Source organism: Ciona robusta, chromosome 10 (assembly GCF_009617815.1).
Source record: "Ciona robusta chromosome 10, ASM961781v2".
In the NCBI taxonomy this organism is placed as follows: Eukaryota; Metazoa; Chordata; class Ascidiacea; order Phlebobranchia; family Cionidae; genus Ciona; species Ciona robusta.
The window spans coordinates 6,470,647-6,494,208 of record NC_143244.1 but is presented as its reverse complement, the minus strand read 5'-3'; the positions used below and the strand labels follow the sequence as shown (position 1 = coordinate 6,494,208).

The 23,562-nt window shown below is 36.4% G+C and overlaps 4 protein-coding genes across 4 annotated transcripts; 2 read left to right on the top strand and 2 right to left on the bottom strand.

Annotated features, from left to right (window-relative positions):
* Positions 1-2,005: 2,005 nt before the first annotated feature.
* On the top strand, positions 2,006-6,246 carry LOC149730149 (poly(A)-specific ribonuclease PARN-like). The gene is made up of 10 exons (XM_089886690.1): positions 2,006-2,266; positions 2,552-2,657; positions 2,836-3,005; positions 3,154-3,322; positions 3,495-3,686; positions 3,911-4,100; positions 4,334-4,493; positions 4,810-4,919; positions 5,148-5,354; positions 5,585-6,246. The coding sequence occupies exons 1-10, from the start codon at positions 2,068-2,070 to the stop codon at positions 6,008-6,010; spliced, it is 1,929 nt and encodes a 642-aa protein (XP_089742816.1). The 5' UTR covers positions 2,006-2,067; the 3' UTR covers positions 6,011-6,246.
* Positions 6,247-6,538: 292 nt separating this feature from the next.
* LOC149730148 (claudin-1-like) lies at positions 6,539-8,490 on the bottom strand. Its single transcript, XM_089886701.1, has 4 exons — positions 8,193-8,490; positions 7,672-7,808; positions 7,120-7,318; positions 6,539-6,851 (listed from the first exon to the last, which is right to left on the bottom strand). Exons 1-4 carry the CDS (start codon positions 8,363-8,365, stop codon positions 6,677-6,679), a joined length of 684 nt encoding a protein of 227 aa, XP_089742827.1. The 5' UTR covers positions 8,366-8,490; the 3' UTR covers positions 6,539-6,676.
* A 973-nt stretch (positions 8,491-9,463) lies between these two features.
* Positions 9,464-22,747, top strand: LOC149730146 (DNA-directed RNA polymerase II subunit RPB2). The gene is made up of 24 exons (XM_089886677.1): positions 9,464-9,611; positions 9,897-9,972; positions 10,297-10,447; positions 10,616-10,713; positions 11,034-11,268; positions 11,620-11,778; positions 12,118-12,282; positions 12,553-12,749; positions 12,970-13,153; positions 13,454-13,576; positions 13,808-13,951; positions 14,340-14,479; positions 14,691-14,811; positions 15,088-15,230; positions 15,709-15,907; positions 16,167-16,432; positions 16,644-16,792; positions 17,044-17,192; positions 20,234-20,371; positions 20,612-20,713; positions 21,105-21,224; positions 21,565-21,725; positions 21,870-22,074; positions 22,582-22,747. Exons 1-24 carry the CDS (start codon positions 9,596-9,598, stop codon positions 22,660-22,662), a joined length of 3,522 nt encoding a protein of 1,173 aa, XP_089742803.1. The 5' UTR covers positions 9,464-9,595; the 3' UTR covers positions 22,663-22,747.
* Positions 17,288-19,835, bottom strand: LOC149730147 (uncharacterized). The gene has a single exon (XM_089886684.1). It carries the CDS (start codon positions 19,698-19,700, stop codon positions 17,379-17,381), a length of 2,322 nt encoding a protein of 773 aa, XP_089742810.1. The 5' UTR covers positions 19,701-19,835; the 3' UTR covers positions 17,288-17,378.
* Positions 22,748-23,562: the final 815 nt, after the last annotated feature.

Genomic DNA, 23,562 nt, shown 5'->3' with positions numbered 1-23,562 from the left:
TTGAAATATTGTAAAAACATCTGAATTCAATAGAGTAGCCGGAGATACTGTTTAAATACGTTGTGACGCTCTTGTGCATGGTATTGTGTTTACTGGATTGGTATGGACATACAATATGTACATATGTGTAATATTACAAAACGCACAGCACAGAACAACGTTTTGGAAACATTTTCTGGTGATGCTAGTCAAGAATTGCATTTTCGATGTTGCTCTGAAGTTTGAGGCAAAACGTGCAAACCAAATTAGTGTATTTTGGTTTGGAGGTTCAAAAACATAAATGCACTTATAGCTTAAATAGTTGACGTTTGGTTGTAAGGCTATTTTTGCGTCCACTAATAATGCTTTTGTGGTGCGGTCTATTGTGTATATATCCGTGTGTATGTGTGCGTGTTTGTGTGTGTGTGCGCGTGTATTGTTTGTCTAGGTACAAGTTACAAAACCAAAGAAATATATAAGAAACGCAAAACACGTAAGCATAAGCATAACCTGCGCAAGGCAGCGCGTGGTTTCGATGACCTGACCCACACCCACTTACAAACATACGATGTATAGCTCTGACGTATGCGGAAGATATTTATTCAACCAATCACAATTCTGCTTCAGTGAGGTCTAGTTAGAGCTCTAACTTATGACGTCTTCATTATGTGAATATTTTTCCAATCGTTGTGAATATAAAGGTACGTCGTTCGTTTGCTAGACGATTTATTGTTTGTGTGTTTAAACGAATGCTTGGCAGGATATATATAATGGTATGTAAAATAATATGACATTTTTTAAAGCTAATTTTAAGCGGAATATGTCATTATGACCAGCCAGATAATTGGTGTTGTCCTTATGTGGTTTGTCTGGATTAGATTCGTGACCGCTTGGTGTTGTCGGATCTATAGTAGTGTGAGGTATGGTGGGGCATGTTTTAATTCTCTTTGGAATGATTAAAGTTAAAGCAGGTTCCTACTTACCCCGCCTTACTATATGGCTGACAGTTAAACTCAGCATTGTGTCTGCGTTATAGGAATGGTGCCGCTGTTTTAACGATGCATCGAATATCGTTTCGTAAATTCACCAATTACCATATTAACATTACCCTTACGCCACTAGCAGCAAACCTATTAATAAATAAACTGTATTTAATGTTTTAATTTGCTGTGAATGCACTGTCCCAGGTTGAACCTCTATGATCTATGTTACGATCGCCAAGTTGTCTTATAGTTTCGCTACTTCTACCATGGATAAATGAATGTAACTTATTTATTTACTCGTGACGGGGCAAAGATGTGACTTATTACAAAGGTGTTCTGTTTCACACACTTCATGCCGCTTTACAAAGTAGGGTAATTTTGTGAGTGATTGTATTTTATGTATAGCTGATATTTCAGACAACCCATTATTAATCGCTGGGTTGGAGCAATAACCGGTAAGTGTCTGTCCAATGACACATACGCCTACGATAGTAGCAACGACGAGACTTGTATCCAAAACCTTTGCGTTAGAAGCAGGCGCCCCAAACACAAACCGACCAGAAGACAAAAGTGTTATGTCGGAACTTATTTCAAGATAAAACAACACACATTGCTACACGATTTTTAATACCTTTTTGATGGTTTACATTTTCTATTGGTTCATAGTAATCATAAGTAATATACAGACTTTGTATTTTAGAAGCATCAGTTAGTTTTCTATTATAACATTCACGTTTGCTTTAGCTCGGGGAATTTCCCTATTTTTATTGGTGGGAAAATCGTGTTCATTATTAAGAAAAATGCGTAACGGTAGTCATGTTTTTGCGCCTTTTTAAAGTTAATTTTCGACACGAACGCCCTATTATTATACAGCGGGTATCAGTGAGACATATGGAATACTTCGAAATCAAGATAATTAGGCTTTAATATCAAGACGGTCTACGGCTCTACGCAAAAGAAAAAATAAATAGAAGACTCAAATTATAAGCATTAGTTAAGAAGCGTGGCTGCTAAACTGTTATTGCTATCAAACCAGTTTATTTATATATTATATTAATTTCAACTTAGATGCTTTATAATAAAGTTTACAATATCCGATACAAATATGGATATAACACGAGCAAACTTTACCGAAACTTTACCGATAGTCAGCAAAGCGATTGACGAATCAAGTTTTATCTGCATTGATGGGGAATTCACCGGTTTAACGAACCATCGGTATAATTTAACGTCCTATGATTCGCCAGAGGAACGTTATTTGAAATTGCATTCAAACACAGAAAATTTTATGCTGCTGCAGTTTGGTATGTAACATGTTTTAATCATCATCTTTATGGCAACCATACATTTTAAAAAAGAGAACATTTCCTCAAAAATCTGACATGAAGTGTGTAAAACAGAACACCGATGTTATATAAAGAATCATTTAGACAGTTGCTTTTAACTAGTCCACCATTATTGACTTAATGTTTTTCATAAGGTTAAATTGTAATGTACGTATTAACATATATCTATAATACATTATACCAGAATGAAAAGTTTCTTTTTTGCTAATTTATTAAAGTTTAACACAGCAGCATTGATTACAGGAATGTGCACTTTTTCATGGAAGGAAGACGAACAAAAATATCAAGTTGATGCGTTTAACTTTTACATCTTCCCGTTCCGTTCCTCGTTTCCTGGAGTTCCTGATCGGTAAGTCAAGTTATTTGGTAACTACAATGCATGTAAATTTTGTGTGGGTGTTTTTCCTGTGTGTTGTGTGCAGGAGCCTATCCCTTAAATTTTCTACCGTGCATTGATCAGTAAACATTAGAAGCAATAAGATTTGTTTCATAGGAATGTGTGTCTAACCGCTTGCCATTTTCTACAGGATATTTTCATGCCAAGCTTCAAGTCTTGATTTCTTGACTTTACAAGACTTTGATTTCAACAAAGCAATAAAAGAAGGGATCCCATTTCTTCGACCAAGTGAAGAAGCTTCTGTTAGATCTGCGATTGAAGAAAAACAAGCTTATCGTCAATCTACTTACAAATCACCAGGTGTGTTTGCTCTTGCTACCCTCACAAAGTGTATAAAACAGAACACTTGTTTTACAACCACCGTTGTTGCTCCACCATTGGGGATAAATATCTCAATCTTTTTTTACAAATACAATCCCTTATTTAAATCACTCACTTGTTATTTTAGCCAAGTTTGACGGCGTTGGTCGTAGCCCTTCATCCAAAGGGCCTTCCACACCAATCACCGACCAGAAAACGAAAGATTTCACAGAAAAAGTTGTCGCAAAAATTAAAAACTTTTTGGAAAACACAGAAGATTCGGAAATTGTGTTGGAACCATGTAACAGTTATCTAAGGTTAGATTTCCTTATTAGGTTTTATTTCATAAGTGTAACATAGGAGACTAGGAATGCTTGGACACAAACATGTCATCCTAACTTTTAAAGTAGGGGTGATATCCATGTTTTATCACCCCAGTTTTTCGCTTAACAGTTGATTTTATTCTGCTCTTTTTTTTTAAATTTTTAGAAAAATATTATTTGAGAACATTCCTGCTGCATTTCCCGGTAAAATCCTGGTCGAGTCGCGCACTGACGAACAGACTCATCAGCGCCACATAGTGGTGGTACGTGGTGCGAGCGCCTCGTTACAAAAGGAACGAAACTTACAAGCCAAAGTTAAAGAGGAAAGCAACCTGGAAGAGGCTGTGGGATTCTCGAAGTAATTTGATTTAAGAATGTCATTTATTTATCCTCACATGGTAGGGCAATGACAGTCATATCACACAGGTTTCATACACTTCGTGCACTGTTATAAGTTACCATGTGTGTAACTTTGTGGGGGATTATTTGTTGGTATTTTTACCATTTCTCTGAACCAAATTATTATTATCAAATTTGATTATGTTTTCCAAGAAATCATTAATTCATTTATTTCACTCGCAGGATTGTTAAGAAACTGAGTCAAAGTCAAAAACTGATAGTTGGCCATAATATGTTGCTTGATGTCTTTTACACGATACAACAGTTTGTTTGCCCGTTACCCGACGTGCTTGAAGAGTTCAAGTCACTTGTGGGATGTGTGTTTCCTAAACTTCTTGACACAAAACTGATGGGGAGCATGCTGCCTTTTAGGGTGAGTTGGTGTTCAACATATAGCGTGGTGTTAATTTTATTGCAAATTTCATAAAAAAAAAAATTATACAAAAATGTATTTTTTTTGTAATTTTTTGATTAAAGACTATTGGAAATTTTCACTGCTAACTAGTGGCAGTATTATAATGAAAATGTACATCAACCCTTTCCTTATATATCCCGACTATGGGCATAAACATTTGTAGTCAATTCAACCAAAGCAATCTTGACCAGGACCTACTATCAACCACAGCACTGGGTGATATGAACGCGCGTTTACGTGAACCACCCTTCCAACCGCCGGACATCATGGTACCCGGTAAATATAACGTGGGGTCAACTAAAAGTCAAGATTCAAATTTACATGAAGCAGCATATGATGCCTATGTAACAGGTGGGATATTTTAATATGGTTTACTGAACTTCTGTCTTTAGCATGGAGTATAAAAGTAGGTTCTTGAGCAAAACACTTAACGACATTTGCTCTAATTCAGTGTTTTTTCCTATGGGTTGTCTAAATCGTCAGCTATACAATAAATAAAAATTACACACAGTTATTTCTATACGCAATCCTTGTAAGTAGGCACAGAGTGTATGAAGTAAAACAGCCATCTGATAACTGCTGTTGCCCCATGTAACAACTGCTGTTTGATGATGTAAATCATTGCATATTATGATATTATGACAAAACCAATATTTTTATTTCACAGGTTCAGCTTTTCTATCAATGGTAAATTACTTGAAGTCGTTTCAAACAAATAAAAAGATTCTCACTTCGTTTTCATCTCTTTGTTCATTGATTTCACCTTATGTTAACAAAGTAAGGGAAAGTATTATAATAAATATATATATGTATATGTTATGTTCTGTGTTATATAGCAGTTTGTTACAATATACATTTAGCCATGTTAGCCAATCGCCATGATAAGATGTAAATTTGAATTTTTAAAATTTTTTTTAAGGGGCAATTTTTAAAGTTATAACATGAGTGTCCTGTTTCATACACTTTTTAGTTACCACGTATGTAACAATATTTGTTTTTTCCAAGGTATTTTTGATGCGAAGTTTTGACATCCCATATTTGAACTTAAGTGGTCCCGATTTATCCCCATGTCGGGACCATGTGTTTCACCTTGAGTTCCCTGCGCTGTGGAAATCTAACGACCTGCGCCAACTTTTCTCACCTGTTGGCCAAATCCATATATCATGGATAAATGAAACTCAGTGTTGGATTGGTCTTCACAACAAAACACAGGTTTGTGTCATAGGTGTAAAACTAGGGTTGCAATTGCACCACAACTTTTAAAACATGGTTGGCATCTTATGTATGAGGAGTAACATTACCTAAATTAAAATATCAATATTACCAACTTTTATTTGTCCTTGATTAGTTTTGATTATATTGGCGAAGATTAAAAGATATTCAAAAAAAGCCAGGATATAGCGACAAAACAGTTTTTTATAATTTATAAAATATATTTCCAGACAAAGAACGTAAAAAGTCTTGTAAGTGGAAACTCAAACGATTCGTTTCGTCTTCGAACTTACAAAGAATATCAAAGTGATTCCACATCGGCATTACCAACAGCAACTAACGGCCGACAATCTTCTCCCTTCCGTCCAAGCTCTGCCACCAAATCGTTCATCAGCATAGTAGAGGCTGCACAGATAACAGACACGCCCACAACAACGTCATCAGCGCAGAGGAAACGCCCACAGTCGGAAGTAACGTCACCTTTCGACACTTCGCATGCGTCACGTTCACCAGATGAACCAGAGTTGAAAAAACAGAAATCGATTGAAGATTGCGCAACAACAACAACAAACAAACAAGAAGAAACAGAAGTCAAACAAACAACAACTAAAGTGAAAAACTCGACTTCCACGTTTCATGTTCCAGATGAATGGTAATAATGATGACGTCATACCACGAAGGCGTCATATAAAATGATAATCATCATACAATGATGATTTCACATAATGGTGATGTCATGCAAGCATGACGTTATACATGGATGACGTCATACATAATCAGTGATGATGTCATGGAAGGTAGAATGATGACATCACAATAGTTGAAAAAGCGCGTCTTTTCTAAACGTTTTCAACATCACATGAATAAATATCACATTTTCTACCCCACTAAATTGACGCAATTAATATGAATGTATTTAAAATGAAATTAATATATAGACAGCATAGCACATTAAGTTTGACGGCACGAGATTTGATTTTGCTGCCTTTGTTATACGTATGTGTTCTTGGGCAAGACATTTCACAGAAAATTGCTCCAAACCAGTGGTCACTAATGGCTGTAGAACCCTGGTGTTTGGGTAATGAGACACTTGCTCAAGGATACATACGTGACCTCCTTTTAAAATGCAAACGGACAGACCACTGGCTCATAAGACCCCGGATATATTACACCTTTACAAAGGAACATAGTTTATTTCAAATGAGCATCTAAATTCCAAGCGTAGCCTACAGTGGTTTATATAGTTACAAATAACAAGTGTTGACGCATATACACATTTTAACCACGGAGCCGTTAATACATTATACCGGCTTCCATTTAAGCTATATATACTCCTGTGTCTGCTTGGTTTTGTTATACACATATGGTGGTCGTTCGTACATCTTGAAAGATCGATCTTGAGGATCATTAGTTTGGTTGCTTGAACATGCCCCACATATAAGTGCCATATAGCAGAATGACGTTGCACCAAATGCTATATACAAAGCTTGTCCAAATCTGTGGCATTATATGGTATAATTATACTGTTCGCATGAACGATGTACATAAAGCAGTCTGAATGTTAAAGTATAGTAAGTCAAAGCTGGCCCAAGGTACCCCACAATGGTAGCCAGATCGAGGATTAAGTGTTTATCCTCTATACCGCGAGTAAAAATATTTGTTACGAGTTTCATAGGTCTATACACTTAATGCCGTTGATGGGGTATATCAAAACCAACTGATGTTTTATGGTGCTAAGTACATAATAGGCCTATCCTATACTCACCTCATACATTGACCTTTGTTAATCTGCCCGCTTCGTTGTTGTTGTACGCATGCGTAGAACTCAGAGGAAGTTCGTATGGCTGACCACAGGGTTATAACTGTGGCTGATATAGCTGATAGAAGGAATAGTAGAACGGACAGTTTGTAGACTCGATGTTTTATTGAACTATCTTCGGGAAGCATCGTGGAACAGTTCATGCCTGCGGTTTGAGTTTTTTTTCGTGTCAGGGCAATGGCAGTCGTTATAACACGAGGTTCTGTTTCAAACACCTTGTGCCTGCTTACGACCACTTATGCAAATTTGTAGGTGACTGTTTTCTATATATGTCTGGGCAGTCTGGCAGTTTATACAATTCCCAAAGTACCACTGTATAGTATACTGAAGTGTACTACGGTACCACTGTGTTTGGAGCAAATGCCGTTACGTGTTTTGCTTTTAAGGCCATATACGCTTATCATATAGTGACGTATAGAGTCTCGAACCCATTATACCGCATGCCTATTATAGAGGCACCTGTGTCAAAGTGACAGACATTTTATTTCAACCACTTACCTGCTAACGATAGAAATACAGCAAGACTTGTACAACCGACGGTGACAATCATCAACGTTCGTCCTAATATTAAGTAAGTGCTGAAACGAAGAAAGAAATCTCCGAATCCATCGCAATGCCATTCTCCAGTCGTGTACCTTGAAATGCAATGCATAATAATCAAAATGTCCAATTGATGATTATCCCGCCACTTATAGCCCAGGCATAGCAGGGTTTGAGGATATACCATTTTGAGCGTATGTGTCGCCGCTATACCATTTTGAGCGTACGTGTGTCTTTGGGAGAGAGTAAGATACGCCAATTATAATTATAAACCCGTCAACCATACAAAAAATGAGAAACACAAACAAAAAACAAAAACAGTCATTCAAAAAGTTACATAATGTAGTAACTAAGCAGGCACGAGGTGTATGAAACAAAACACCTCTGTTATAAGTTGTTGTTTGCCCCACCACGCGAGGAAAAGTAAACTTTTGCCCCACCACATGAGGAAAATACATGAATTCATTTAAGTATCCTACCCAATGCATTCCTTCCAGAACCCATCAATATGGATCCAACTTTTCGACATTGACTTTCCTGGACCACCCGGATCACTTATCCTCCAATCAGCACGAAGTATCGCCACTGTATGTAGGCAAGCACCCGCAAAGCCGAACACTAGGCCGGCAAGTTGGACCGCGTTTTGAGACATAACATTCAATCTAATGGAATCTGTGTATGAATAAATGTAACGTTTTTGGACTTGTCCGGACAACAACTGCGGTTATATAGTAGGGTGGGGGAAGATGGGACACCTTCAGCACATAATATTTAAACATCCTGATCGCGTTTCAAACAACTAACAACGGTCTATGGGAGTCCTGTAGATACGGTTTTATAATTCTTTGAATATTCTTTGTTTACTATCAAATTGGACGAGAAAATAGAATGAACAGATGTCCCATCTTCCCCACCCTATTATGACACGAAATTTCCGTTTCATACACCTCCTGCCCGCTTACGAGTTACTACGTATGTAACTTATTCAATTTTGCGTGGTAGGGGAATATAACCCCGATGTTCTATTTTAGACAACAGTGCCGAGCCTCGAACTCGTAAAGCCTGGGATATAGACCCAGGCCAGGCGCGCTAACCACTTCGCCCAGTCCATAATTACTACATATTGGGCTCATCACCTATATGGTAGGCCTGAATTAACATATATTTCCGAATCCTCTCGACCTCGAACAAAAGCTTCACTGAGCTCAATTAAAAAGCCTGACACACACACACACATCGCTAAGCGTAGGTCGTTAGTTATTTTACGATTATTATTATTTTATACCAACTATTATATAGCAATTCACACACAATATGAAGGCACTTATTGGGTCTTTCAAGTTCAGGTGTCAAAGAATCTCCAAATGAAGTGTCTCCAATGTTTTCATAAAAAGTTAAAGTTTGAACCATAAGTTGGTCCTGTGTCGAGTGGAGAACGGCTTTATTTATACAACCAACTATAATCGTATCTTCTCGTTGGGAGGCCAGTGCTCTAAACACTGTGCCACGTTAATGGCTACAGCCCAGTGGTCACCAATGCGTTGTCCAAACTTTTCCCAAAAACATACACAACAAAAAATCGATTCCTTTTTATAACATTTCTATAGAATCGCGCGCCGCACAATTTGTGTGGTGATTTATGACATCACAATCACTCAACAATCAGCGCACAAGTGTGTAGCGCGGTGTGTTATGTAAAAACTTTAATGGCACAACAAATACAAAACTGTTATTAATTATTTCTCTGCATATACAATATAGAGGTTCCAGGTTATATACGATTTAATATTCCACGCAGGAGAATTCCTATTAACCGAGTATACTGAATATTAAAGTTGTTTCTTGGTTTCTTATGTGCTGATAAGTGATAACTCTCAACACCATGTATGAAGATGATGGTACGTTATGTTGTAATTTCATAACTTCGTTTCTGCATTGCACTAATCTCTTAACATTACAACCATTATAAGTTAGATTTGTTTCACAGTATTGTGTCCAACTATCTCTGCCTTCCCTCCATTTTTAAAGTCAACACCTACTATATGACCTTATATAAATAATATATACTTAAATAATACAACAAAGGGTTTTTAATACAGTTATACCCATTTTTGTGTTAACTGTATATACCTATATATAAAGACAGAGGTTTTTTCATCTATATTATCCTTTTATATTCACAGACTTGGATTTACAAGCTGAGGAAGAGGAAGAAATTTCCCCCGAGATGTGGCAGGAGGCTTGCTGGATTGTAATAAGGTTTCTATTTTTAATGTTCTATGTGTTAACGCTAAAATTGCACCCCCAAATTTCTAGGTTTACCCTTATTTCCAAATACAAAGTCTCTGGCCTAAATATACCAATAGGCCTAAAACATAATTTTGCCATAAAAAGGCATAAAATATTGCATGAATAAAAGTAAACCTCCACATCGGGTCATAATGAAGATGCAGTTTAGTTGCTGACTTGCTGCATTTCATTTTTTAGAAACAAACAAAAATAACCTTTTTTCCTAATACTACAACATTACACATATCTTAACGCAACAAGTGATAATTTTTAATATATTGAACGTATTTTCAGTTCCTACTTTGATGAGAAAGGTTTGGTACGCCAACAACTCGATTCTTTCGATGAATTCATCCAAATGTCTGTGCAACGCATCGTGGAAGATGCTCCAATTATTGAACTACAAGCAGAGTCCCAACATACATCAACAGAAGTCTCAGTGCCTGTAAGTTTGTTTTACAAATATTCTTTGTAAAATAAAATGGGCCCATTATGTTTCACTACTTCATTGTTTTTCGTAATATGCAATCTTTGGATGTCTGCTACTGTTTAATAATTTTCATTTGTTTGTTTATATATTTACAAAAATCAAATTTTTATATATTTTTTGCAGACAAAATATTTGTTGAAGTTTGAACAAATTTATTTATCGAAACCAACACATTGGGAGAAAGATGGAGCGCCTAGTCCTATGATGCCTAATGAGGCAAGGTGGGTAGTTTATGCATATGCGTAACCTATTTGTATTTTTGTTAGCAACCGGGTTGAGTTTACATTGTTTAAATGCAGTTTACATTCTCTACTCTTCAAACATAGGAACCTCATCGATTAATTTGGCGAATGCGATATACTTTGGCCCTGCTTGTTTGTATAGATGTTAACAGCAGAGTAAAACCTGTTTAAGGTCTTCAAAGGGTGCAAAAAGTGGTTCTAGTCATCCCTAACTGTGGATGAAGAAGAAGTAACTGTTTTGGTGGCTTTTTCTTTGGTGTAAAACATGTGTTGTGACAAGTTTATTACTTTTTGTTCAGATTGCGAAACCTGACATACTCAGCACCATTGTACGTTGACATCACAAAGACAGTCGTTAAACACGAAGCACAGCTGGTTGAAACACAACATCAGAAAACCTTTATTGGCAAAATCCCCATCATGTTAAGATCAACTTATTGCTTGTTAAGTGGACTCACTGATCGTGACTTAACTGAGTTGAATGAATGTCCACTCGATCCAGGAGGTTATTTTATCATTAATGGATCAGAAAAGGTGATTTTATTTATATTATTGTTCAGTTTATTCTATGGGTTAGATCTAGAACAAAGCATGCCGTGGTACCTTAAGTTTATATCAATTTTTGCCCTTTACCCTGATACCCAGGGTGTTACACCCCGCTAGTGACCACTAGGTTGGAGCAATGTTTGTTAAGTGTTTTGTCCAAAAACACATACGCTGATAATGATAGCAGCAGCAACGAGCTTTGAATCCATAACAGCTAGGTTAGTATCGAGCATCACACCCAAAATGCTTTTACATTACCACCCCAGATTTGGCCCTTATGACATAGACCACAATTGTTTACATACAAAATAAAGTTATGCATTCTGTATATTTACACAGGTGTTGATTGCTCAAGAGAAGATGGCCACAAACACAGTCTATGTTTTCAAGAAAAAAGATTCAAAATATGCTTTCACCAGTGAGATTAGGAGTTCACTTGAAAATAGTTCTCGACCAACAAGTTCTATGTGGGTTAACATGTTGGCTAGAGGCGGCCAGGTAATTTATTGGTTTTAAATGTTATGTATGTATGGGTGAGGTCCTACTGTTAAACAGGGATATCTGTGATTCAGTTCTACTCATAGTTGTCAAATATAGGCTACCTCATTGATGTGGCAAAAGGTGGATGCAATATACATTAGCTCTGCTTGTTTGTATAGACACCTAACAACAGGGTTAAAGCTGTTTTAAATCCCAACTAAAATATATCACCCTTGTTTTAAAAGTTAGGTATGTTTAATAATAAACCTATACAACATTATGGCATTCCAATATAATGCATCACAACATTATGACATCACAACAATATGACATAACAACATTATGACATCACAACAGGGTGTAAAGAAGAGTGCCATCGGACAACGCATCACTGCAATCATCCCGTACATTCGACAAGAGATTCCGATCATCATCGTGTTTCGAGCTCTTGGTTTCGTATCTGATCGTGATATCTTGGAGCATATTATTTATGATTTTGATGATCCAGAAATGATGGAAATGGTAGATTTTACTTGTTTGTTGATGTGCACCACCTAATGTTGTTATTTTATTACATTTTTGGCCTAATTATTTACTAGAAAAGTTGATTTTGTTTTATATAAGCGAGTTCCTATGCTGAGGCATGCCGGGAGACCTGGGCCCTGGTTTTTCCATTAGCAGAATATTTTATTAAATACAATACTGTAATTTTATAAGGTCTGGCTTTCTCCATAAAAAAAAAGTTTTAGGACAACTAATTACCGTCACTAATATAACACAACTTCCCCGCAGGTTAAACCTTCATTGGACGAAGCGTTTGTCATCCAGGAGCAAAATGTTGCGTTGAATTTTATTGGTAGCAGAGGTGCGAAGCCTGGTGTTACAAAGGAAAAGAGAATTAAATATGCGAGAGAAATTCTACAGAAGGAGATGTTGCCACATGTTGGTATCAGTGACTTCTGTGAGACAAAGAAAGCTTATTTTCTTGGGTGAGTTTAAGTTTGGGTTAAATTGGGGTGGTATGTTACTCCAGTCCCCAGGCACCCCCAAGATTATGCATGTGGAAAAAATCCATTGTTTTACCTTTCCTTACATGGTGATTGTGAACATTACTTAGTTTGTTTTGTTAAACTAGTTTTACGGAACTTTCAAATAAACTACACCTTATCTTTTATGGCCACACCCACTTATTTATATAACCATCCCCAGTTACATGGTGCATCGTCTACTGTCGGCTGCTCTTGGAAGAAGAGAGCTGGATGACAGGGATCATTATGGAAACAAGAGATTGGATCTTGCAGGTCCTCTTCTCGCGTTTCTCTTCCGTGGTTTGTTCCGTAACTTAATGAAAGAAGTTCGACTTTATGCGCAGAAGTTTATCGACCGTGGAAAGGTTTTTGGCTTTTATTAGGACTTTTAGTTGTGGCCTTGAGTTGCGGGCTCTGTTTTGTGATTTTTTAGTTTTTTTTATGGGTAAAGTCCTTGTTTAGAACAAAAGGTTTATGCCAGGTTTGGTGATAAAGACTTCTGTTTGTGGTTTTTGATTGAAGTTTTTGGTACGGTGCAACAGTCTGTTTGGCTTCTATCTATTTTTTGGTATGCATAGTTTGAAAGGGTTTGTGATTTTTTGTTTGTTTACGGATTGCTTTATTCAGTTTTGCTCATATCTTTTGTTTAATCATCTTTTATCCAGGATTTCAACCTTGAACTTGCGATAAAAACCCGAATAATCACGGATGGATTAAAATATTCGCTCGCTACTGGTAACTGGGGAGATCAGAAGAAAGCTCACCAAGCAAGAGCTGGAGTCTCGCAGGTTTTCTTTTATTATTAATCCCAAGCAGTGGATACCTAATAATTACAGTTGGGTTGACCAAGTTTATATCACTAAGTTATGCTATGCAGTTTTACAGTTTATTAATTTTCTAATTTTTACATGTTTTTGTGAAAAAATAAATTTTCATTTAAAAAGACAGAAATAAAAAATAGTTATATACATAAAATATTTATATATTTTTTGTTACTATGCCCATTGACCAATACACAGGTATTGAACCGGTTAACTTACGCATCCACGTTATCCCATCTACGTCGATTAAATTCACCCATCGGACGTGACGGGAAACTTGCAAAACCGCGTCAACTACACAACTCACTGTGGGGGATGATATGTCCGGCTGAAACACCTGAGGTGGGTGACTATGTGATGTCCAGCGCTGTGGCTTATTTGATAGGGGTTTGCATTATAACCAAATTTTACTGGATTCAATGCTTGATACTGATTGGCTAATGTTAGTACTTGCCTTTGCTAAGCCACAAAAATCTTACACTAATTTAATGACACTTGATAATTTTCTGTTAAATTTGTATAAGTATAATTTATTAAATGTCACTTCTTTCCAACAGTAACAAGTTTACCTTGTTATTTTAAAATTTATTAATTTTTAAACATTGTCTAAAAATTTGATATGATTGACAGTTATAACTGATTTTTTAGGCTCAACAGCATTAGCTAGCAAGTTATACATTATGATATACTTACTTTTATGAAATGCAGCTAAACACAATGTAATACATAGGGTCACGCTGTGGGATTAGTGAAGAACCTTGCATTAATGGCTTATATATCTGTTGGTTCACAACCAAGTCCTATATTGGAGTTTCTTGAGGAATGGTCCATGGAAAACTTGGAAGAAATATCTCCTTCTGCTATTGCAAAGTAACATGTTATATTGGTAGCTTTCTTTATGGCGTGGAACTGTGTTGTGGGTTTTAACTTTTAAAGACGTTTGGCAGCTTCACAACCCAGTGGTCACTTATAGATTGGTATGCATGGTAACCTAAAAGTAAAAAAAATATTAATTCCAAGTTTTTCATTATTTAGCAGTTTTTGATCCATATATGACATCATATACACCATTATTACATAGTGCCACGAAGATATTTGTGAATGGATGTTGGGTAGGCATCCATAGAGATCCTGAACAACTAATGAACACACTACGAAAGCTACGAAGACAGATGGATATTATTGTGTCAGAAGTTTCTATGGTGGGTTGTGTAATTTGGGCCACAGTTTCTATGCAGATTCCACTATAGTTAGTAGCACAGCCAGGGAGGATTTTGGGTGTCGCAATCCCGCCATTTGAAAAAAATCAACATTTTTTTTTGGTATTGAAACCCCAAACTTATTTTTGTTTATATTGAAATACTCTTTGTTTACTGTCAAAAAGGACGCTAAAATATGATTACACATGGACCATCTTACCCCAACCTAATAACCTATTATAACTGTGAAATCATCATCTTACATTTATGTGATTTTAGGTTCGTGATATTCGTGAGCGTGAGATTCGTATTTACACGGACGCCGGTCGTATTTGCCGACCTTTGCTTATCGTGGAAAACCAGAAGCTGCTTCTTAAAACGAGACATATTGATCAACTTAAGGAGGATTATAATAGTTACAGGTGGGGCGTGGGGTTGAGGATGTGTCTATATGAGTAAGGTTCTATGGCACGTCATGGGAACTGATGTTTGGCTCATTATCCCAACATTAGTATACACATTGTACAATATATTGGTGAGCTCCTACAATGGCACGCCATGGGACCTTGGGTTTAGCACAGGGTTGACCTATTACCCTGTTACCCCAGGTGCTACAACCCATAAGTGACCAACGACCAACACCAACATAAATTTCCCATTAATATGATGTTACCCCTGTTTTAGTTGGCACCCCTTATATGCCACGATATGATCAAAATTAAGAAAGATTATTTTTTTTAGTGTCATCATACCAACACCCGTGTTATACAGCAATAAATAACCCCATAAACATATTTTTTTACTTTATTTATAACTCCCATTAAGTCATCTGTTTTAACAGTTGGAACCTCTAACATTACTATACCTTGATAATAAATATTTACTCCCATTATTCCACAGTTGGCAAGACTTAGTAGCAAGTGGTGTAGTTGAATATATTGACCCACTTGAAGAAGAGACGATCATGTTAGCGATGTTTCCTGAAGATTTACAAGATAAAGGTGAACAATACTGCAGCACGTACACACATTGTGAGATTCATCCTGCCATGATACTTGGTGTGTGCGCTTCTATTATCCCGTTCCCTGATCATAACCAGGTTGGTTTAACATAGGTTTATTCTTGTGTATGGCATAGAGCACCTGAGTTGATTATTTAATAAATAAATGTTTCTTATTTATCCTTTTATGGCTGACAATAATAGTCATTATAAAACTCTTAATTTTAATGTTTGAGTTGAAAATAAAACTTATACAAAATGAATCAATATATTAAAGTACCATCTTTTTAATGAGATTTCATCTGGTTTTAGACCTACTTAGAGCTTTTTATGCTAAATTTGTTGCTTTTACCTCCAGTCCCCAAGAAACACTTACCAGAGTGCTATGGGCAAGCAAGCCATGGGAGTTTACATCACCAACTTCCATGTGCGTATGGACACACTCGCACACGTGCTTTACTATCCACAAAAACCTCTCGTAACCACTCGTTCAATGGAATATCTTCGGTTCCGTGAATTACCAGCCGGTATCAACGCTATAGTAGCAATCTCTACATATACAGGATATAATCAAGAAGATTCAATTATTGTCAATAAAAGTTCGGTGGATCGTGGGTTTTTCAGGTTGGTTAATTTTTTTATGCATAGGAGAACCAAGGACTAGTAAAAAAGACTTCACTGTTATTAGAAAAAGAAGCCGAAAATTTTATAAAATGACAAAAAATCTATGTATAAACTATTGCATTCAACTAGGCTACAATTTTCGTTTTCTAAAACAGTTCTTCCGGCATCTATTTGAGTACCGATACACCTATTAATATTGAGTTATGTATAGATCTGTGTTCTACCGATCTTACAAAGATGCCGAAAACAAGAGCGCTTACGATCAAGAGGAAACATTTGAACGGCCTGAGCGTTCATTCTGCACCGGGATGCGACACGCGATATATGATAAGTTGGATGATGATGGATTGGTATCTCCAGGTAATGATATGATGTTATATGTCCAGCGCCATTGTACAGTGCTTAGCACCTTGGCTTTAGCCCAGAGGACACTGGTTCAAGGCTCAATGCTGCTACCATTTTTGATATATAATTTCCTCTTTTGTGATGTAAATAGTTAACAATTTAGACAAACCATTAGTAACAACTGGCTTGAAGTAATTACCCTTAAGAAGACACATATACTAAAATAATATCATGTCCCTTATAAAACATCAGTTTGATTGATGCAGGTATCCGTGTGTCCGGAGATGACGTTGTGATCGGGAAGACGGTGATGTTGCCAGAGAACGAAGACGAGTTGGAAGGAACGACCCAAAGATTTAAGAAGAGAGATGTTTCAACTTTCCTCAGGACTAGTGAGACTGGTATCGTGGATCAAGTAAGATAAAAAATCTAGGTTTTTCCAATTTATTTCCTGTTTAAATTACGTGAAAACAAAATAATAACGTTTAGATTACATAAATGTGAAAAAAATCTGTTAAAATATGATGAATCTGGAATATGTATAACACCACACGTTTTTTTAACTTTAAACAAACACAATACTACAGGGATCATATTAAAACTAGTTTAATGAAGCTGTTTGAGTAGAGCATAATATTCGATAAAGAATTCGCATTTGTTGATGAATGGCAGGGATTGGTGGGAAACCATTCATTCTACCAATTCTGGTAGCTTGGTAGAGCAAGATAAAACTTCCGTAAAGTTTGTTCAACTTAAAATAAGTAATGGATGAATTTAGGTAAACTATTCTGTGGAGGTCAGTTGTAGGTTTGGACCCTTGTAAGTTAAGTAGAGCTTCAATATAAAGGTGTTGATGGGTGTCAAGGCAACCTGCGTATCGAACAAGGGTGCTCGCTTTAAAAAACTTGCTTTCACTTTTACCACTTGCGGTTTGGTCATATTTTCTCCAGTATTCCAAAGACTTTTCAAAAACATAGTTTGGGTTATGTTTTAGATATTTTAAGCAGTGACCGTACTTGAATAGAACGAACGAATGTTGCCAATATTCATTTGGTGGGATGTCAACTTCTTCTCTCAATTTGTTTAAGTCTTCTATCTGTTTTTCATCAATTTTTTGATCTAGTTCAATCATGAATTGTAAAATATTCACTTTAACTTTGAATGGAGGAAGAAGAGGAGATGCCTTCGTGCACAAATCTAATCCAGCTTTAAATTCACTTCGTTTAAACAGTAAATCAATGACACGCAAGCATAAATCTGCATCACATGGCTGTAGTGTTTTTGAGATCATGTTGTTGATTATTTCTGATAAATCTTCAGTTAAGTCAAGAAGAATCAAGACTGCAAATCTAATTTCTGATTCTCTTTGTTCGTTTTGTACAATGTTGAGATTGGTTAGATTCTTTTTGTCATCCCTTGCAGCTATGAGGTACCAGTGTAAATGAAGGACAACTCCCATGAAAGAAATTAAACCTTCTTTTCCAATTAGTTTCATTAAAGCTGAAATAACTTGTTCCTTGTCAGAACTATCCACCAAAACATCATCTTGTTGTCTCTTTGAATGATAAACTTTGGCGCGAACCTCACATGCCACTGCCACCATGAAGCACAGTTTGTGTGCCATATTTTCACTACATCCCCCTATTTCTTTCAATTTGGCAATCACATCAAAGCAAGATGATTCTTGCAGTGAATACAAGCGACCTATGGCAGCAATAAAGATTGTTGAACTTCTGTAGATAACTCTCTTCATGTTAAAAGTGTTGAATCCTTCATATGCGTTGAACTGTTGGTTCACAATTCCAAAATTCTTTAAATCATCATCTGTTTGTTTAATCAATCCACTGAAATCACTTTTTACATCATTTTTCTGGGCAATAGAATGTGATTTTCTTTGGTAATCAAGAAAAACTGTTTCCTCACCAGCTACGAAACACGTCTTAGATAAAATATCAGCTAAGTGGTAACCTTCTTTAAGGTCTTCTTCTGTGTCCAAGTATTGAACCATTTGATCTGCTGGTTTAATAAGCTCTGTGTTCCAAGGTTTGTTTTTAGTTTTTGGTCGTCCAAGTGGGAGTTTGCAAGCGTGAGCTACCATCCCATCGAACGTTATCCCATTTGGTGTGACATGGTCCATAAACCAGTACCTATATCTTGGGTTTATACTTGGAATTGCAACGCAGTTGATCATAGTTTCTCCGAGGTTGATTAAAATAATGTTGAAGATTGTGGTGAACCATCTGAAGTACTTCATGATCATCCTCTGATCTGCAACATCATTTTCAAGGACGATGATGTGTTCAAAATCTGAATATGGTGTTATTTCCGACCGTGCCAAGGAACCCATTCCAACTACAGCATATTTGCATGGTGGTGTTCCCATAATCTTGATGCATTCACCAGAAATAAACCTCATTAACTCGGTGTACCTTCTCGTTACTTCATCTTGAATTCTTTGAACATCTTTGATTCTTTTCTTTTCCACCTCAATCAGTTGATCACCTTTGACATCTGGGATTATTTCAAGCTGATTAAAACTTTCCCCAAAATATTTTCGATCTTTATTCAGTTTGATTTTCACCTCAGCAGCTAAAGAAATCAAATTAGCATTAAGTTTCACTGCTTTTGCTTTCACCAGAACTGCAGAGCACAAAACTTCAAGATCAACTTTAAATTGCTGGTTTTCTGGATCTCTTACAATAGCCGCATTATACAAAGCTGCACTTCGAATAATATTTAACTTTTGTAACTTGGTTTTGTTTTCATAAATCTTTGCCAAGTCATAAAATATTGCAGCACAATTAAGATGCGTTCCTTCCATCTCCTTTCCATCGTCACCACACAACTTCTTGAGTTTATCTACAAGTTTCAATTCATCTTCATCAACTATATCTTCTATAAAGTCAGATTCAATCAACTCCATTTTGAAATAAAGCACCAACCACTAAATACATGGCACAAGTGGAAACAGGATGTGACATCATTGTTCCCACACATAAACATAATGTGTGGTTCCTGCTTCACTGTGTATTCTGTGATGTCATAATATGACTGGATGATACAAACAGTTTGCTGGTGCAGCATAAAACATATGCAGCGTTTCTATCTGCTGCCATGGCATATTGATTACAAGTTTTGAGCTTGAGGCTGCTGTCATTGTTGGCACAGCTGTACTTGCACAAGACATCAATTGTTCCAATCACATATGGGTTGTCCAATTTTTTTTTTCATAGAGTACAAAACAGCAAAAAGTAATCACCCACAACTAGCATATGAGGTCACTTTTAAGCGTGCACGAGGTGTATGAAACAGAACATTCCTGTTATAATGATCGTCATTGCCCCACACGCGAGGATAAATAAGTTACCTTCATTTAGAATTATTTAGCTGTTTTTTATTTGAAGATAATTGACCACATTATTGTGAAGCATAATATATATAATGTTTGATTGACAGGTGATGATAAGCATCAACCAGGATGGTTACAAGTTTACAAAGATACGAGTACGATCTGTAAGAGTCCCACAAATAGGAGATAAATTTGCAAGTAGGCACGGACAGAAAGGAACATGTGGTATCACTTACAGAGCTGAGGTGATTATATTTATATGTTGTTTGTTCTTTGCTGTTGATTGGCTGTTTTTCTGCCAATCAAACCATTTTTTTCTGGGTATACATTACAAATTTTTGAACACAGTGTTTTGAACTTTTGAGGTACTGACCCAATTGGGCCTAAATCTCAGGTCTCATGACGTGCCTTTCTGTAAAAACCTGAATTTGTAACTCAAGAGCAACACCAAGTGATAGAGAATCATAGAAATGTTATATTCTCAGGATATGCCATTCACGAGCGAGGGTGTTCAACCTGATCTTATCGTTAATCCTCACGCTATCCCATCTCGTATGACCATTGGCCATTTAATTGAATGCATACAGGTAAGATTGATATAGGTTTAATTGATGTAAGTATATATCACTATATGTTTTCACAATAGTAGCTGTCTAAGACATACTTATGTAAAACTTATGGCTCAAAAATCTGATGCTGCTTTTTTGATGGCGGTATCTGGCTTGAAGATAAATCTAGGTTGGCAGTTTATTTTTTCGTTAGTTTTCTAAAAAGTATCATTATAAAAAGAAATGCTATGCGTTACTTCAGTCGCTTGTTTACCAAGATATTTCTATGAATCGATTTTTTTGTGAAAGATTTTAATTTTTAGGCAAAATATTATATGACATGAAAATACAAATAAATATATGTAGATTCTGCTGCCACAGTACATTGGGTTAAAAAAAAAGTTTTTTTTCAATAAAGATTTTCATTTAGGGCAAAGTGTCAGCAAATAAAGGAGAAATAGGAGATGCCACTCCATTCAATGACACTGTTAATGTACAGAAGATATCAAACTTATTGCATGAATATGGATACCAGCAGCGTGGAAATGAGGTTTGATAATACGCATTTGTTTTTTTCAATGTTTAGTTACAGTAATTCAAACGTAGATATAGTAAGATAGAAAATGTTTAATTTTATTTCATCATTATATTTCGTAATAAAAAATTTTATTTACAGAACTGTGTTCCAACACCTGTATTGCTGTATAAAATCTTTGCTTATTGTTAAAAACGATTGGGAAACATGGGACATTATATTCCAACCATCTTACCCCAAAGTACTATATACCATAAAGCATAGAAACAGTCACAGTGTGTATTCCTGATTTATTTATATTTCTAATCTATATGTATATCTAAATCATTAAATACATGGTTGACCATATGCGCAGGTGTTGTACAACGGACACACAGGTCGCAAACTCAACACCCAAGTTTTCTTCGGTCCAACTTATTATCAGCGGTTGAAACATATGGTGGACGACAAGATTCATTCCCGAGCACGAGGTCCCGTGCAAATATTAAATCGACAACCCATGGAGGGTAGATCAAGGTGGGTGGGTTAGGGTGATGGGGCTGAAGGGGGTGGGGTGTTTGTTGACAAATTAAAACAAAATGTTAAAAAAAATGTTTTAATTTTTTTGTTCTATTTTTTCATCGCTAACTACTAATCCTGTTTAATCTCTCCACAAAATAGGGACGGTGGTTTGAGGTTCGGGGAGATGGAAAGAGATTGTCAAATCGCTCATGGTGCAGCTCAGTTCTTACGTGAAAGATTATTTGAAGCATCTGACCCGTATCGTGTTCATGTTTGTAATTTGTGTGGACTTATCGCAATCGCTAATCTAAGGTCTCACACCTTTGAATGCAGGGGTTGTAAGAACAAAACACACATTTCACAGGTTTGTGGGCATCTCTTACCTAAACCAGTTTTTTTATGAGAATTTATATTGTGGATGTACGTAACATATTTATCCTCGCTTCCATGTCAAAGGCAGTCGTTATGAGAAGGGTGTCCTGTTTCATACCTTTGTGCCTGCCTATGACTTATGTTACCTCGTGGGTGGTTTTCTGTAGGTTATAACACCGGTATCTTCTGGTTAGAAAATTGCAAGTTTTGTCTGTTGCCTCATAAATTTATAGTTTATTCCTAAACCATTTTACCCAGAGATTAATACCAGGTTTCGTCTATTACCCAAACATACAGACTACACAGTATTCAGGATTCGTCCGTTTTGTCTGTTTTGTCCGGATTTCGCTGCCGCATTGGAACTCGGTAATGGGGTTCGCATGCGACTTCGCAAGCGAATTCGCATACCAGATGCTGTGTATAGCCTCCTTTATACAAATAATTTGTATAAATGAATGCAACTTATTAATCCTTGTTTCCACTTCAATTTAATGATCAGGTACGGATGCCATACGCTTGCAAACTTTTGTTCCAAGAACTCATGTCGATGTCTATCGCTCCTCGTATGATGGTCACGTGATACCATTACGTCATCACTGCCAAAATCATTCAACCATGAAAACAGTTTTGAACTTTTTAATAAAAGCATCTTGTGAATATTGTTATATGATGTCTCATGTGTTGGTATTTTGTGATAGACGAAAATATTTGTTTTTTTCGGTAACTTTAACGAAGGTTGAAAAGTATACCAAAGCGAAAATATGTTTATTAACAGTAAAGCGCGGTCGTTATAACACGTTTTAAACGTATACCAACATATTCAAATCTCTTTGCTTGGATCGCTCATGTTTAGTATTGTGGGTTCGACTCTCGACTTTGCTACCCTTGAGGACGTATGTGATCGGCTTGGCCAAGACGGTGAACTGTTATTGCACAAACCCAGTACAAAAATATTTTTTATAATTCATATATCATGATCGTGTTTTAACAATTAACAACGGTCTATTGAAGTCTTCAGGATATGGTTTTATAATTCCTTGAATGTCCTTTGTTTACTACCAAATGGAACGAGAAAATCGAATGAAAAGGTGTTCCTTTTTTCCCCTCCCTACCATATGTTCGGCTAGTCTCCACACCAAAGAATTGCCAAATCCGTCTTTTGTAATTGCAATGATAGTATATATGATCAAAATAGCAAGTCATAAGAAACCTAAGCGTTATTTGACACTTTTTTATTGTAAAACGACTGCGCTGTAAGTCTACACTCAATTTAGTTCTCGTGGGTGTAATATTGCTGTACAGGTCTTGTTATACCTTTATGTCCAATATCAAAACGGCAAAAACTTTACTTCTAACGTAAATTTCATGTTGAGAAAGTGGTTAAGGCACTATCTGACAAGAATCACTCTATTTGTTTTTTTCATTTGGGTAGATACACAGAAAATGTTAGCATAGCCTATATACTGCACAAAGAAAATAT

Excerpts from the sequence above, each read along its gene's own strand:
- LOC149730149 (XM_089886690.1), top strand. The coding sequence starts at position 2,068 with ATGGATATAACACGAGCAAACTTTACCGAAACTTTACCGATAGTCAGC. Across the intron at positions 3,323-3,494 it reads CCATGTAACAGTTATCTAAG|AAAAATATTATTTGAGAACA; the intron begins GTTAGATTTCCT and ends TTAAATTTTTAG. Across the intron at positions 3,687-3,910 it reads GAGGCTGTGGGATTCTCGAA|GATTGTTAAGAAACTGAGTC; the intron begins GTAATTTGATTT and ends TTTCACTCGCAG.
- LOC149730148 (XM_089886701.1), bottom strand. The coding sequence starts at position 8,365 with ATGTCTCAAAACGCGGTCCAACTTGCCGGCCTAGTGTTCGGCTTTGCG. Across the intron at positions 7,809-8,192 it reads TTCTGGAAGGAATGCATTGG|GTACACGACTGGAGAATGGC; the intron begins GTAGGATACTTA and ends TTGCATTTCAAG. Across the intron at positions 6,852-7,119 it reads AACAAAGGTCAATGTATGAG|ATTTGGACAAGCTTTGTATA; the intron begins GTGAGTATAGGA and ends ATAATGCCACAG.
- LOC149730146 (XM_089886677.1), top strand. Across the intron at positions 12,750-12,969 it reads AAGAAAGCTTATTTTCTTGG|TTACATGGTGCATCGTCTAC; the intron begins GTGAGTTTAAGT and ends AACCATCCCCAG. Across the intron at positions 15,231-15,708 it reads GAGGATTATAATAGTTACAG|TTGGCAAGACTTAGTAGCAA; the intron begins GTGGGGCGTGGG and ends ATTATTCCACAG.
- LOC149730147 (XM_089886684.1), bottom strand. The coding sequence starts at position 19,700 with ATGGAGTTGATTGAATCTGACTTTATAGAAGATATAGTTGATGAAGAT.